A 14,388-nucleotide genomic window follows, 5' to 3' on the forward strand; every position below is an offset into this window, starting at 1 on the left:
GTCTTTGTAGTTCTTCACTGGATCAGTAACATAGGAGAATATTTTATCCTGTTTCTAGTTTTACAGACCTATTCAGCAGGATATTTGAAGCGGCTCACGAAAAGACTGATGTTGGAGTTTAAAGCCTTTTGGGAACAAGTAGACATCCTTAGTCACTCAAACTGCTGCTCTCATATCTACCCGAACTCTAGCTTGTTTCTAGAATGTATTATGTAATGTTATGACTGAAGTACAGTGTGGTGGGTAGAGTGAGCCCTACACATTTGTGTACGTTTTAAGCCGTTATCCATTTATTTATGCCGCTTTGTTTTTTATTTTAAAGTGTTTTGTATACAACATTAACTGACGCTTGACTCACCGATGGATTTTCATAATAGAAAATTTGAAAGGATTTGTGTTTTCTGAAAGGGCCTTAAAAATGTGTTGTTCACCAACTGTTTTACCGGTTGTGTTTATTTCACATGTTCAGAAATAAGAACTTTTGGTTATTTTTCCGTGTTGAGCGTGCTTTGGCAACAGTTATGTATAGGTTAACGTTACCTTAATTTTATAATTACTGTTGTGTACATATATCATTGGGTTATAGTGTGCAAGGCAGAGTGGTTAAACAGTTTAAAATATAATTTGCTTAACAAACATGGTTATCTAGAACAATTTAGATTAGAGGTTTACACTTTAGGCAGTTGTACAGCTCTGTTTACTGAAGTAATTCAGAACCCGTTGGAAGCCCAAGGCTGCTGTGTCACTTGAGTGCTGGGTTCTCGTGCCAGAAGCACTGCAGCTACAAGCCTCATGTCTTTACCACTGTTCCACTGTCTTCTGTCAGCTCAGTTCTGTTGGAGAGATGGGGTGATTTTTCTTATTATTATGAGATTTATGGCAAAAAACAATTATACATTTATTTTTCACATTTTCTTTTTGCAGGTTATTATAAAATGTAGTATATTTTCATTTTGTTTTTTGAAAATTTAAAAAAGGCATTGAAAATTTTGAAACTTAATGTATTGATTAAATGAGATTGTAGTCATGTAGTACTGGAGTACAGTGAGCAGATTGTTTTTGTTTAACTTTCATGCTGTTCTACAGGAGCTGAGAGAGTCCTTTACCTATGCATTTTTTTATGCGCAAATCTGTATTATCAGTGCAGAGCAATGGTTTGATCCCTGGCTTCTTTTGGTCTGGAATTTCTGCAAGGTTTTTTTAAAATCTTTCAGCCTTACTACCTGTAGGTAAGGCTAAATGGGTTATATTATGGTTATAATTACGTGAGCGAAGAGCTGAAGTGTCCAGGAAGATGCAGAGCTGAATGTGCGGCAGCCATTCTGGAACATGGATTGTTAGCATCAATAATGGTTCCTCTGACATTGTTCTAGTGAACTGTGTCACTCAGCTTCACGCACAGCTAGACTGTGGTACTGCTGAACGGAGGCCCATAGTGAAGCACTCGTGGAAAGCATTATACCTACAGGGTGAGTCAGGTCTGACTCATTGCTCTAGCATGGGGCTGGAAAACCACATCACAGGCACTGCATGTTGATTTATCCAGCCAACTAACTGCACGTTTTATCTTTGCAGGCCGTGACTTTTTGATGACTTTACATCACATTTATTCATTTAGCTGATGCTTTTCTCCAAAGCGACTTGCAGTGTTGGCCTATCTACAGTTACTTGCCCATTTGTGTAGCTGGGTAATTTTACTGGAGCAATTGAGGGTAAGTACCTTGCTCAAGGCTACTGCAACCACATTGGACTGCGTATTTAGACGTAGGTTCATATCTGGTTCAGTCTATGAGGAGTTTGCACGGTCTTGTGCTTGTTTTGATTTTCCTTCAGGTCATCCTGTATATGCTCACATTCCAAGGACATGTGTTTCTGGTGAACTGGTGTTATTAAACTGCCCTTAGTATGTGTATGTGTGAGTGAGTAACTCTAATTTCCCTGAAATGGACTGGCATCCTTTCCAGTGTATACCGTACCCTGCCTCACATCCTGTACAGCTAGAATAGACTCTGGATCACGGTGACCCTGCATTTGAAAAAAGGTCATAGATAATGGATGGGTATGTATTTGTGTCCGCAATGCATACAGACATTTTTATTGCGGCATTTCATGCATAAACATATGAATTAACCATTATTGTCCCACCCCATTTGTTATACTTTATTTTGTACTAACAGTTCTCATTTACCAGGTTTACATTTATTCATTTAGCAGACACTTTTCTCCAAAGCGACATACATCTCATTTCGTTAAATTGTTCAGATTTTATTATAAACTATGAAATCCATAGACTTTTTTCAGCTGAATAAGTCTTTGGAATACCATTGCCAGCCAGGAAAACAAACAGATGGTTTTTGGATCAAATCAAGCCAGAAATCTCATTGGAAACAGAAATGATGGGACAGAGCTTGTCAGGCCAGGGACACGTCATGCGAAGATCGGATTCACTTCAAAAGAGAGTAATGCTTGGAATCGTTGGAGGATTAAAGGAGACAAAACTATCGACTATATGGATGCAATCGATAACACTGACAATGAAAGCCCCCCATTTAGCCTCAGAATGCAAGTGGAGGATGAAACATTTCTGGAGGCACTCTATATATGTGGTTGTCAAGAGTGGCAGCTCGATGACGCTTAACAGTCTGGTAATGAGTGCTGTTTCCAAGGCATCAAGAAAGGTTAATTCATGAATATATATGCATAAAGCTTCAATAACAACATACCTATGAGTCACGAAACAAAGACGTTATATATGTGCATGTAAAACGAATATGGCAGTGACTTCAGTGCTCGAAATATGACTGCGATTGCTTATAATTGATCCTAGCACTGATTTTGTAGGAAAGAAATATGTCATCCTGTGGTCACTTATAATCAGGAACGCCTGCTGTAAACATGCACATGTCCTGCAAACAACAAAGCAATGCTTCGGTTCTGTAAAGCAAAAACATTTCACCGTTCTAGGGTATGTAGAACGTTTTAAGCATTTTGTGTCGATAAAGCCTTAAAGCCCAGGTTCTTGGTGAAGTTATTCTGTGACGGAGACTATTCTTGCTCAGCATGTTTTATGTTCTTTGAAAATGACCGAAGTTGCTTGCCATCAAGTTTAGATTTATTTAGTTGCCTAGCAGTTGTTTTTATCAGCTGTCTTCATCCGAAACCCTGTACGTGCATTTGGCTTTCGGTTAATACAGACACCGTGTTTGGAAAGAGTTTTTGTAAGCAAGTTCTTGCTTGTGACTGTTTGTGGCTAACTGTCTGAAGTAGCAGTGAAATGCATGTTCCGGATACTTCTTCTCAGATGCAGAGGACTGAAAGAGTGATGCTGGATTGTGACCCTTTGTAAATGTCCGATGGCTGTTTGCAGTTGGAGTTCGTGGGCAGTCGAGCTGCTTTTGACCACGCCTCCAAATACAGTACGCAAACACACCTGTGTTCAAAGCTCTCGGGGACGATGCTCAACAGAGGCACAGACGTTAAGTACTGGAGATGAGGTTCAACCAGAATGAATTGCGTACCTCTGTGTGCTTTACTGGGCATTAATTTAAAAACGCGTAGAAATGGAAGTCCTAAAATCCAGCGTTTTTTCAATGCAGGACGCGGACACCAGCGCTATGCAGTTTTGCTTTAGAGAAGCTTTAAGTAAATAAGGTATTTGTACAAAAACATGCATATTGACCTCTTTTCTGCAGCTGAACAAATCACTGCTGTTTAAAGGAAAGTTAAACATGCAAAGCTCATATGTTGGGGGGGGGGGCACGGTGGTGCAGTGGGTTTGACTGGGTCCTGCTCTCCGGTGGGTCTGGGGTTCGAGTCCCGCTTGGGGTGCCTTGCGGCAGACTGGCGTCCCGTCCTGGGTGTGTCCCCTCCCCCTCCGCTCTTACGCCCTGTGTTGCTGGGTAGGCTCCGGTTCCCCGCGACCCCGTATGGGACAAGCGGTTCAGAAAGTGTGTGTGTGTGTGTGTGTGAGTGAGCTCATTTTTTTTTTTTTTCCCCCCTCTTTCTTGCCCTTGAAAGCGGTGAATTTATTGTGCTTCTAAAAATACACAACGTGTGTGACCAAATGTGGTGCGCATAACATTGTCCTTTTGATGTTTTGTACACATTTATACTCGTGAAAATTTGAATTGTCATATAAAAGCCGTCCTGGTAATGTTTTCCAGGTGTTCCTCGAGAGGAACTCTGACGAAACATTGACGTTAACGAGGAGCAAGCGCGTGTAGCATTAGCTTAAAATAAGGTAGTATTTCTGTGCAGACATGGCCATCTCTGAAGTCACGCGCGGCTTCGTGTGACGCTTTCTCATTCTCCACGCGGGTCTTCCCCTCACCCTCCCAGGCTGAGATGACTCCCTGCCAGGCTCCGCACCCTGCCCCGGCGTAGCCTCTGAGATCACCATTGGCAGCCGGTTTCGAACGGCCCGTGGCTCCTTGTAACACCGATTGATGCAGCGCGAGCCGGTGCACCGCGCACAGGGTGCCAGTCTGACGCAGGACTCCGAAAAGCTGACTCCGTTCTCTGACTCTGCGCTGAGACAGGCTAATGCACACTAATTCCCCCGCTCAGCTCGTGTCATGTTTTGAAGTGTCGATATGCACATTTTTTGGGCAGTAGTCACTGGAGTTCCAGTTGGGTGTCTGTCAGTAGTATTGGGATTTAACTCCACCTGGTAGCTGGATGAGAAATCCTACAGGAATGCTGCTGCTTTGTAAGGCTGGAAAAATTTAGGGTTGTCGCTCGTATTCCTGAATTTACTTAAAATTTGATGTATTCTAATATTAGTAATGTTTTGAAGAAGAAAACATTGCTGGCGTGTATCATTTACGTTGCGTGTAGTTTTTCGTTAAGCCTGCTGATGAATAAATGGAGCAGGTTAGTAGTTGGTTTTACCATAAATATCTGAACATAAATTATTTGTATTTCTTGCCGCAGTTAAAACCATCTTGTCCTACATCTTTGGTGGAAAATTCCCAATGTTTGCATTTTTTATGCTTAAAAGTAATTTTGTCATTGAAAAATCCTCCAATTAATATTCTTTTTCATACGAGGCTTTAGAGACCTATAAACGTAACGTAAATTAACTTAATTTTTTTAAGTGGAGTATTTACATTTAGTGGGGTGCGGTGGCGCAGTGGGTTGGACCGCAGTCCTGCTGTCCGGTGGGTCTGGGGTTCGAGTCCCGCTTGGGGTACCTTGCGACGGACTGGCGTCCCGTCCTGGGTGTGTCCCCTTCCCCCTCAGGCCTTACGCCCTGTGTTGCCGGGTAGGCTCCGGTTCCCCGTGACCCCGTACGGGACAAGCGGTTCTGAAAATGTGTGTGTGTGTGTGTGTGTGTATTTACATTTAGTTTGCAGATTTTTTTCTCCAAAGTGACTTCCAGTGAACTCTATGTAGTGTTATGAGCCCACACACCTTATTCACCGCAGTGACATACACTGCTTGCACTGGGTCACTCATCCATACATCAGTGGAACACACTCACTCACTCACTCACTCTGTGTGACTCACACACTATGGGGAAACCTGAACAGCATGTCTTTGGACTGTGGGAGGAAACCAGAGCACCCGGAGGAAACGCATGCAGACACAGGAAGAACATGCAAATTCCAAACAGACTAAATGGGGATCGGACCCATGTCCTGTCGCTTCACCCAGGTGCTGTGAGACAGGAGCGCCACTCGCTGTGCTACCGTGCTGCCCGAATATACAGAGGAAATGCTCATCTGTAATGAGTCAGGAGTGATCGCTTCATTATAATTCATATACCATTTCAGAGTGGTGAAGTTTAATACCAATACGACATGATTGAAAAGGTTTTTTTTTTTTTTTTTTTTAAACTTTTGTTATTTTTTTAATGTTTGCCCCACATTTTCTGTAATTTTGTTTTTTCATGTCATTTCTTTTTCAGGGGAAAGAAGGCTTTGAGCAAGAAGAAACTGAAAAGACGGCAAAAGGTGAAATCAAAAGTGAAAACAAGAACAAAGGTTAGCAATGTCTGTTTTTAGTGTCACGTTGGTCTTTTTGGGCCTCTCTTTGTGTGTGTGTGTGTGTGTGTGTGTGTGTGTGTGTGTGTGTGTGTGTGTGTGTTTCACTGCCTCTGTCTGACAGTGGCCTTCGATTTGAACAGTGGAGCATTCTTATAAAATGTTCTCACAGTGCAAAATACAAAATATGCTTTGGAGACCCTTTTTTAAAAATAAAAAAATATCGTAGTACTGGCGTGGGTGATGACCTGGACTGGGAATCCTTGAAGTAACAGTGATTCAGTTCACAGTTTAGTGTAGACTTCACAGTTCTAGTTTAGACTGATAGCTGAGCGGTTTGTGACCAGAGCCATCATGTGGTTTTTTTTTTTTTTTTTCCCCACTGTTATAGTTTGGTAGTCGTGTGTTCGGTTCCCAACCTCCATTACCCCTAGTTTGCTCGTTTCACCTCTTGTAATCTTGGTAATCACGGCCCGCCTTTGGACTGTCCAAAAATGTCAGCTTGTTTGTCTGCTTTCCTCTCCTTTTAGTGTTAAGTGTCCTGTGCATAACTGGGATGAAAGAGCTGAACGAGCTCAGGAGGACAGCCGTACAGTATTGTAGAGTAAATCGTGGAGGGAAACTGCCTTGTTACGTTGTGTCATGATAACTAATGTTGACTACTGATGTAATTGGGTCCATTTGAATCGGATTTGGTGAGATTTTAGCACAAATGCGCGTCCCTTTTAGTGCTCAGCAAGCATTAAACTTTTCATCATTGAATCTATTGGTATTCAGTTTATAAGAATTTACCTTAGAAAGGGTTTTTCAGGAATTAATTACCTTTGTAAGGAGGGGGAACACTTCATATGCTGTGTATCTGTGACTCCTTTTGATTCATAGGATTGCGTATTAATTCATGAGTTTGAATACAAAATTTCTGTTTTGTCAGTGCAGTTGACTTACAGGTATTTCAGCTTGAAGCATTGCTCTGACGAATGAATCGTTACAGTTCCGTCCCAAACCGAACAGCTTAGCGTGAAAACATGCATTTTCAGTGTTAGGCAGCGATGCTTCATGTAATGCAAGAGCGTAACAGTAATACATACAAAGGAGACGTGAGGAGTGGCTGTGGGGCAGGTCGGCCTGTTTCTGGGTGATTCGTGTGTCACTAGTTTCCATGGCAACCGTATCCTCCAGTTTTTTTTTTTTTTTTTTCCCCTCCTTAGAACATGCTTGTATGCAGCAGGCTGTAAGACTGTCACTTATCTGGCTTAATGATTGGAGGTATGCAACCTGTATAAATAAAACCTAAAAAAAAAAATGCGCCCCCTCCCCCAAGAACAGCATAATACATTAACATACTAATCTTTGTCTTCAGTTAAGCTGTATGATAGTCCCCCCCTCCAATGAGTTTCAGTTCTTATTTGATTATGATTGCAGTGATCAATATGGTGTGCTTAAGAAGGAAAGATCATGGTCCACTCAACAGCGTTTTTGGCTGCGGTGTGGAGGAAAATGATGGCAGTCACATAGTCACACACTGAAATATGTTTTTAAGCGTACTCGAGGCCCTTAGTAGCCCCAAATATGGCTATGGATATGCATCTCCAGCAAAGGTGTGGGCTTATAATTTTGTTGGGTGCACTTGCTCCTATGGGTCTACGTGCTTTGGGATATGAAGTCACCAATTATTGAGTTACAGACAAACTTTCATTTTGCTGTAGTTTTGGGGAAGTTGGTTTGTGAAAAGTTTCTTCCTCTTGGTTGCTTTCTCCTTCATGCTTGCCAGCTGCCCCCCAAGGAGATGTGGGGATTTTCATGTGTTTCTGATTATATCTATGTGGCTGTCTACAAGTTACTGTCAGCAACTGAACTTCCTGATATAAGATTAAATCATGTCATTGTGCACAAGCACATGCGGAAACATTTACTGCTGCTCGTTTTCTCAGACCTTCCCAGTGTCTTATGGTCTCACTTTTGCCACTTAGTCAGTAGTGATGAGGGGAAAAAGCTCTTTGATAACATAAAACATTCGAACATCTGCTTAATCTCTTTTTTTTTAATAAAGGAGGATCAAAATTTACATGAAATCAATTTGGAGATTTTCCATATTTTGATACCTGGGAAATGTGCAGCTTCTGATCGTTCTGTTTTGCGTGTAATTTCCATTTTACCAGTCACCTTGTTCGTGTTAGACTGCTAGAGAACTGCATTGTTAAACATTGAGGACATTTCGGTCGCCACAAAACTAATTGGATAAATGTATGCGGGCAAGATTTCATGTGGATTAAGATGTGTATAAACACAAGCATTGTTATTTGCAAGGGGGGCGCGATGGCGCAGTGGATTTGACCGGGTCCTGCTCTCCAGTTGGACTGGGGTTCGAGTCCCGCTTGGGGTGCCTTGCGATAGATTGGCGTCCCGTCCTGGGTGTGTCCCCCTCCCCCTCCGGCCTTACGCGCTGTGCTGCCAGGTTAGGCTCCGGCTCCCCGCGACCCCGCATGGGACAAGCTGTTTCAGATGATCTGTGTGTGTGTGTGTGTGTGTGTGTGTGTGTGTGTGTGTGTGTGTGTGTGTGTATACAGACACCCTTCGACTTGCGCAAATAGACCGTTCTTCAGCCCCTTACGTAGGTGGAAATGTACGTATGTCGAATTCCCCCTCCTCCTTCATTACGGAACTAAACCTTCTCATTTCCTTCACATTTGTTGCAAACATTGGTATAAAAACATTACAAATATAATTCTCCAGTAAATGCCAGACAGATTAAATACTGCAATCAGACATAGGTGTAGTCAACAAAATAAATTTTTACATTTCTATAAAGCAAAAATTTAATAAAAAATAGACTACTGCATACTGTACGTTTACGGTATTGTGTGCTTACTTGTAACTAATGGTGTGCTGGCACAAAAGAGGGTGCTGTTTGTTTGTGTAATTTCTAATTCTTCCATCCGTTATTGCATCGTGACGTTTCTTCGTTATTGTTGTTTTCATTCCAGCTGTTTCTTTCACTCCTTTATGCCTGCAGCATCCTTCGCTTTCGGATTCAGTCGAGGCGGCTAAGCTTCCCGTGCTATAGACAATAATCTTTGTCCACCTTCATACTTCCTTTTTATTTTCAATTTCATCGCCAAGTCAATTGCTGCACGCATTCGTGACGGTTCTTGTTTGTCCTCAAGCCCACGTTTACCACCAGGCATTGTTAATAATGAAATGGGTAGAAAACATGTGGAAAAAGCACTACGCTAACGTGAGGAGATGCGTTCACGGCTCAAAATACACGAGAACTGGGAAGATGCAGCTTCCTGCCTTGTCTGGTTGCGCCGACTTGTGCGTAACGCATTTCAGGTGTTTTGCGTAAAATAAAAGCACTATCCGCAAATAATGTGTATGCCGGGAGTTTTTTTTTTTTTTTTTTTTTTTTTAAATGTAAATCCGGATTTACGCAAATCGAATTTACATAAGTAGAGGGGGGTGTATCTGTGTGCGTGTCACTGTATATTTGTGTAGGCTACTGAAGTTCCGAGGTCTTATCTGTTCCAGGTGCCACAGTTTAATGAAGCACTATCTTTCTGCTCTCTTTCAGCCAGAAAATGTGGACGGGTCATTTGCTGTGCCAGACGTCCGGCTCCACAGCAACCCCTCGGCATTTAATGTGTACTGCAATGTGCGCCACTGTGTGCTGGACTGGCAGCAGCGGGAGGCCTCCCTGGCTTTGGCCTCCCGCAGCTCTCTGCAGAGTGGCGACTCGGATAGTGAGGAGGAGGAGGAAAGCAAGGACCCTGCTGTCAAGTTACCCAAGGTCAGCGGAGTGCGCTGTGGTTGAGAACTCACGCCCTAATGCAAGGAGGCTGTCACACGACTGCATCCTCATCTTCGGCATAAGCAAAACTCTTCCTAGGGCCTGATGTCAGGAGTGACCATTTTAACTTGCCTGACTTTTGGTCAGTGGGCTTAAAAACTAAAATAGGATATCTTTTGTTACAGTTCTACAAGTGATATAAGTTTTATTTTCGTCTTTGACTTTTAAGATGTGAGCAATCGTGAGAAATGTTGTGTATTTGATAGCAGAAAGGCAGGAGGTTAGGGAGTAATCCTGGAACATTGTGATCATACAGTATCATACAGCATCCATGGTACATTTGTGTTTTAGTAAAATCCCCTTAGTGATACATTTATGCATTTGGTAGATGCTTTTCACCAAAGCGTCAAGCGACTTGACGGAAACAAAAGCGCGTTCTAGACAGACACAGGGCTTACATTGAAACACATGATTATGCAAACCTTGTCTGTTTGATACCACCATTTTCCTGGTACACAGATTTCCAGTAAATGCATATAGAATTGACAAAAAGATGGGAAAATAGGTGGATTATAAGTAAGAGGTGATAAAAGACTGACTTGCAAAGATGTCAGGAATTCTGGTGGGAAATGGGTCTGACAGAGATGAGTTTTGAGACCCGTCTTGAAAGTTGGAATGGATTTACCCGTTTTGAGGGACAGAGGGGGATCTTTCCACTGCAGTTGTACAATTAAGTGGCTCAATGTTATGTCTTTGATCTCCATAAAGTGGCATGTGTGAAGGTGCGAGATAATATATATATTTTTACACACGTCTGAGTTTTCAACTCCACGGTGAAAGAGACAACACTGGCAAGTGGAGGAACATGTAGCAGCTTTCACCCCTCAAGGTGGAAAGCAAACCAAATTTTCCAGAAGCCATTGACTGGCAGTCCACACTGGCAAACTTAGGAATGTAGCTTTGCAGTGAATTCCAAAAAAAATGCTTTGAAGAAGACCCTTCCTTCTGTCAAAGCACTGTTCAGAGCCTTCATACATAATCACAGCCTGGCTATGCTGCAAAGAGAAGAGCCCAATAGCTTATGTTAGCCCGACCTCTCAAAACGGCTCCTTAGAGATGCAGCTCATTTTATTTCTTACGAAGCAGGAGGTTCTCATCCCTGCTTATGTGAACATGGTGGCACTGGGATTTCTCTTACATTGTGGTACCTTGTTTAACGTGAAGATCCCTTTAATGCCATGACAAGTAACATTCACTGAAACTGGGAGGTGGATGGTCATACAGAGAATAGCTGCCAGTGAGGCCTAGTGCACAGTGTGCTTCCTTATCCAAACAAAAAGGCACTGAACTGGTTTTGTTTCAATGCATTCATTAGTATGATGGTTATACTACATCACAGTGTGTCAGTTACATGGTTAAAGGTAGTACATTAGAGATTTAACTGAACAAACGGAATATCGGAATAGGTAGTGCTTTTAGTACTCTTGGATTAAAAGGATATTTCTTCTACAGCTTCCAAACCTACCTTAACAATATTTTAAAATATTCTTGTTTCTCAATTTTATATTATAAAAAAAAAAAAAAAAACAAAATATACCTTTTAATAGGCCACAAATCTGAACCAAAAAAAAAAATTTGACTAGAGCTCTGAGGGTGCTCTTCCTGGTACAGTGAACATACCATCGGATTATAATGTTGGACATAAAATGTAATGTGATTGTAATGATTATGTTCAGATCAAGCAGAAGCAAAATAAACCAGATATTTTGTGGGACTCATCTTCAGAGAGCAGACTCCCAGGCTCATTAAAGCAGTCTCTTTAACCATGTTGAGATTAATTCTTCTGCAATGAACAGTTTGGTTTCTCTTCGGTACGTTTGTTATTGAGGCATCCTGGAAGCAATTCCTGTCTATTTTCAACAACAACACAACTGTTGACGTATTAAATCCACCTCTCTTTAGTTTGTAGCTTGGATTCTCTGTAATTTAAAGTTAATAGAATTGGAAAAGTTGAAATTCTTCCACTTGCAGCCCTTATGAAAATGGACTCCAAGTAGAGGTAGCAGTATAGGGGAGTTGTGCTGTGAGTAACTTCATTGGCGTCTTGTCATCCACAGATCATCGGAATCGGCCTGTGCGGGGTGTTCGAGCTCATCAAGGAGACACGATTCTCACACCCGTCGCTCTGCCTGCGCAGCCTGCAAGCCCTGCTGGACATGCTACAGGGGCAGCAGCCCGAGAGCTTCCATACAGAACCGCCTGATGTTCTGGGTGTGTCCACAAGTTTACTTGTATTGTTTGCACACGAACACACACACGCATAGGGATGAGGTGGTAGAAATGGTGGAAACAATTGAAACTGTGCTCACTATTAAGTCACCATTACAGATGAAGTTAGGAATGTAATTACAAGCTGAATTGTACTTTCCAATATATGTAAATTCTCAAAGGGGCCTAACAAGCAACAATTTGATATGTGCGATACTAAAGCAACATAAAACAGCTGTAGAGCTTAAAGAGATGGACTGGTCAGAAATACTGCAAAAATGTGTAGTGAAGCAAGAGGAACAGTGTTGAAGATCATAACGGCACATGCCAAACAAAACAAGACAGCATTAGAAAAGAGGAACCATAATCAAAAGTTGATTCTCACCAACAGTGTTAGGGAGATACTGAACAGGATAGTTGGTAAGAACCGCAAAACAGCATTGACAGTCAAAACGCCCATGACCAAGTGTCAGTAGATAACAGTACAGATGCTCCTTGACTTACGATGGTTTGACTTATAAATTTTTGACCTTACGATGGTGAGCTAATGAAATAGACGTTCAATAGAAACCGTACTTCGAATTTTGGGTCCCCCCCGGACAAGCGATATGTCTCTCAGGATGCTGGACAGCGGCAGCGATCCTCATCTCCCAGACTACTACACGGTCGCTGTACAGATCCCCTCTGTATCTGCGTTGTGTTTTGTGCATCCATAATGTCACAGAAACACCCATCTGTGTCTCCTGCTACTGGAGGGAAGAAGAGGAGGAGGGCAATTACTCCTGAGGAGAAACTCAGGATAATTGCCCAGCATGAAGGCGATAAGCCCATAATGGCCATCACACGTATGCTAGGCTACGATGTTTGGTAGGTTAGGTGTATTAAATGCGTTTTCGACTTACGATGGGTTTCACGGTATTTATAGTTGGAGTTGCTTGCGTCCAAGGTAAGTGTGTAAACATGCGTGACCTGGAGTAATGAAGTGAAAACCTGGACCCCAAAGAATGTGAAATATTTCCAGTTGGGTTTATGTTCGGAGAAAGCCAAATAATGTTTTCAGCCCACATTGTTTGTTGCCAGCCAGTTACATGTGCTGGTAGATCTGTAGTTGTGTGGGCAAACATTTCACGGCACCGATTTCCCTGAAACCTATATGGCCATGTAAAGGCCACGCTTTATGAGAGTCATTTTATGCTAACTAGTGTATACTGTGCAGCAAATATTGTTTCACAATGTTTTCACATTCCAAAGAGACACCACTGGAAATGTTTGGGTGGTTTTATGAATAACAGACTGCAGTCAAACACCTCCCATAGCCTCCGCAGTCATCAGATTTAAACGTCATTTTGTCAGCAAGGAAAGTTCAGTCCACTTCCTTCCTTCCTACGAGAACAGGAGGGTTGGCATGAATATCCTACTGCTCATGGTTGAATACTTGTATGAGCATCTTCCAGAAGGAGCTCAAGATGTTTGGAAGGCAAAGGGTGGTCCTACTCTTTATACAGTAGTTTAAATTCACTCACTTGCCCATGAAACATGCATAGTTACACTCACAATTTGTCATATATTTGAAAGGGTGACTCAGTATTAAAGGGGAAGTTCTCATTTGTTCTTTCGTTTGTGCCGTTTACTACACTTAACTGTGTTGTGATAATTCAGACTTTTTTTAGCAAATATTTCTCATAAAACAAGCTCATTTCTGGTATCACCAGAATAAATATTCCATGCAGTTAACAGTTGTAAAAGACTTGATTAAATTTTTAAATTCTCTCTCTCTCTTTTTTTTTTTGATTGCTAATTCAGGATCTTCCATAATTCCATCGTAATTCTCTGTTTGTGCTCACTAGGTGTGAGGAAAATATGATCTTTAACTGCTTGTCCTCATAGTAAATAAAGTCATTGACAGACAACAAAAGAAAAGATTTCTGTGCTTGTCGTAGCTAGCTTTCACTAATTTTTGAAATAAAGTGTAAATAAAGTTTATTTCACCATTTTGAAATGAATGATCTTTCGAATCTGAAAATTTCTGCACATTTTCAATCTGCTGGTGCTTTGTATGAAAAATTATTATATGTTTGTGTAGTATTACCTCTTAAATTTCAATACAAAAATGCATATTAATGCACTTAATAAACCAGTAAACTTTAGAATACTGAAATAATCGAAAAAAAGAAAAGCGCATAGTCTTGCATAAGAGCATGATTTTGGCAGTGTGTTTTTAAGATGTAGCTTTACGGTTACTGAAGTATGAACAACCGATATAAAAACGGTCTGAATTATGAACACAGTGTTAACACTACAGCATCAAAAACTGATGACGGTGATATGTCGTTTCAATAGTTGCAACCT

At 41.6% G+C, this 14,388-nt stretch overlaps 1 protein-coding gene across 7 annotated transcripts in view; it reads left to right on the plus strand.

Annotated features, from left to right (window-relative positions):
• Nucleotides 1–14,388, plus strand: part of LOC108920533 (E3 ubiquitin-protein ligase MYCBP2) — a 69,033-nt gene that overhangs the window by 4,366 nt on the left and 50,279 nt on the right. For all 7 annotated transcript variants that reach the window (XM_029258058.1, XM_029258060.1, XM_029258061.1 and 4 more), the window contains exons 2-4: nt 5,909–5,984; nt 9,556–9,771; nt 11,889–12,042. In XM_029258058.1, coding sequence (XP_029113891.1) covers nt 5,909–5,984; nt 9,556–9,771; nt 11,889–12,042 — 446 coding nt within the window. The remainder of the gene's footprint in view (nt 1–5,908; nt 5,985–9,555; nt 9,772–11,888; nt 12,043–14,388) is intronic.

This window comes from Scleropages formosus, chromosome 14 (genome assembly GCF_900964775.1).
Source record: "Scleropages formosus chromosome 14, fSclFor1.1, whole genome shotgun sequence".
NCBI lineage: Eukaryota > Metazoa > Chordata > Actinopteri > Osteoglossiformes > Osteoglossidae > Scleropages > Scleropages formosus.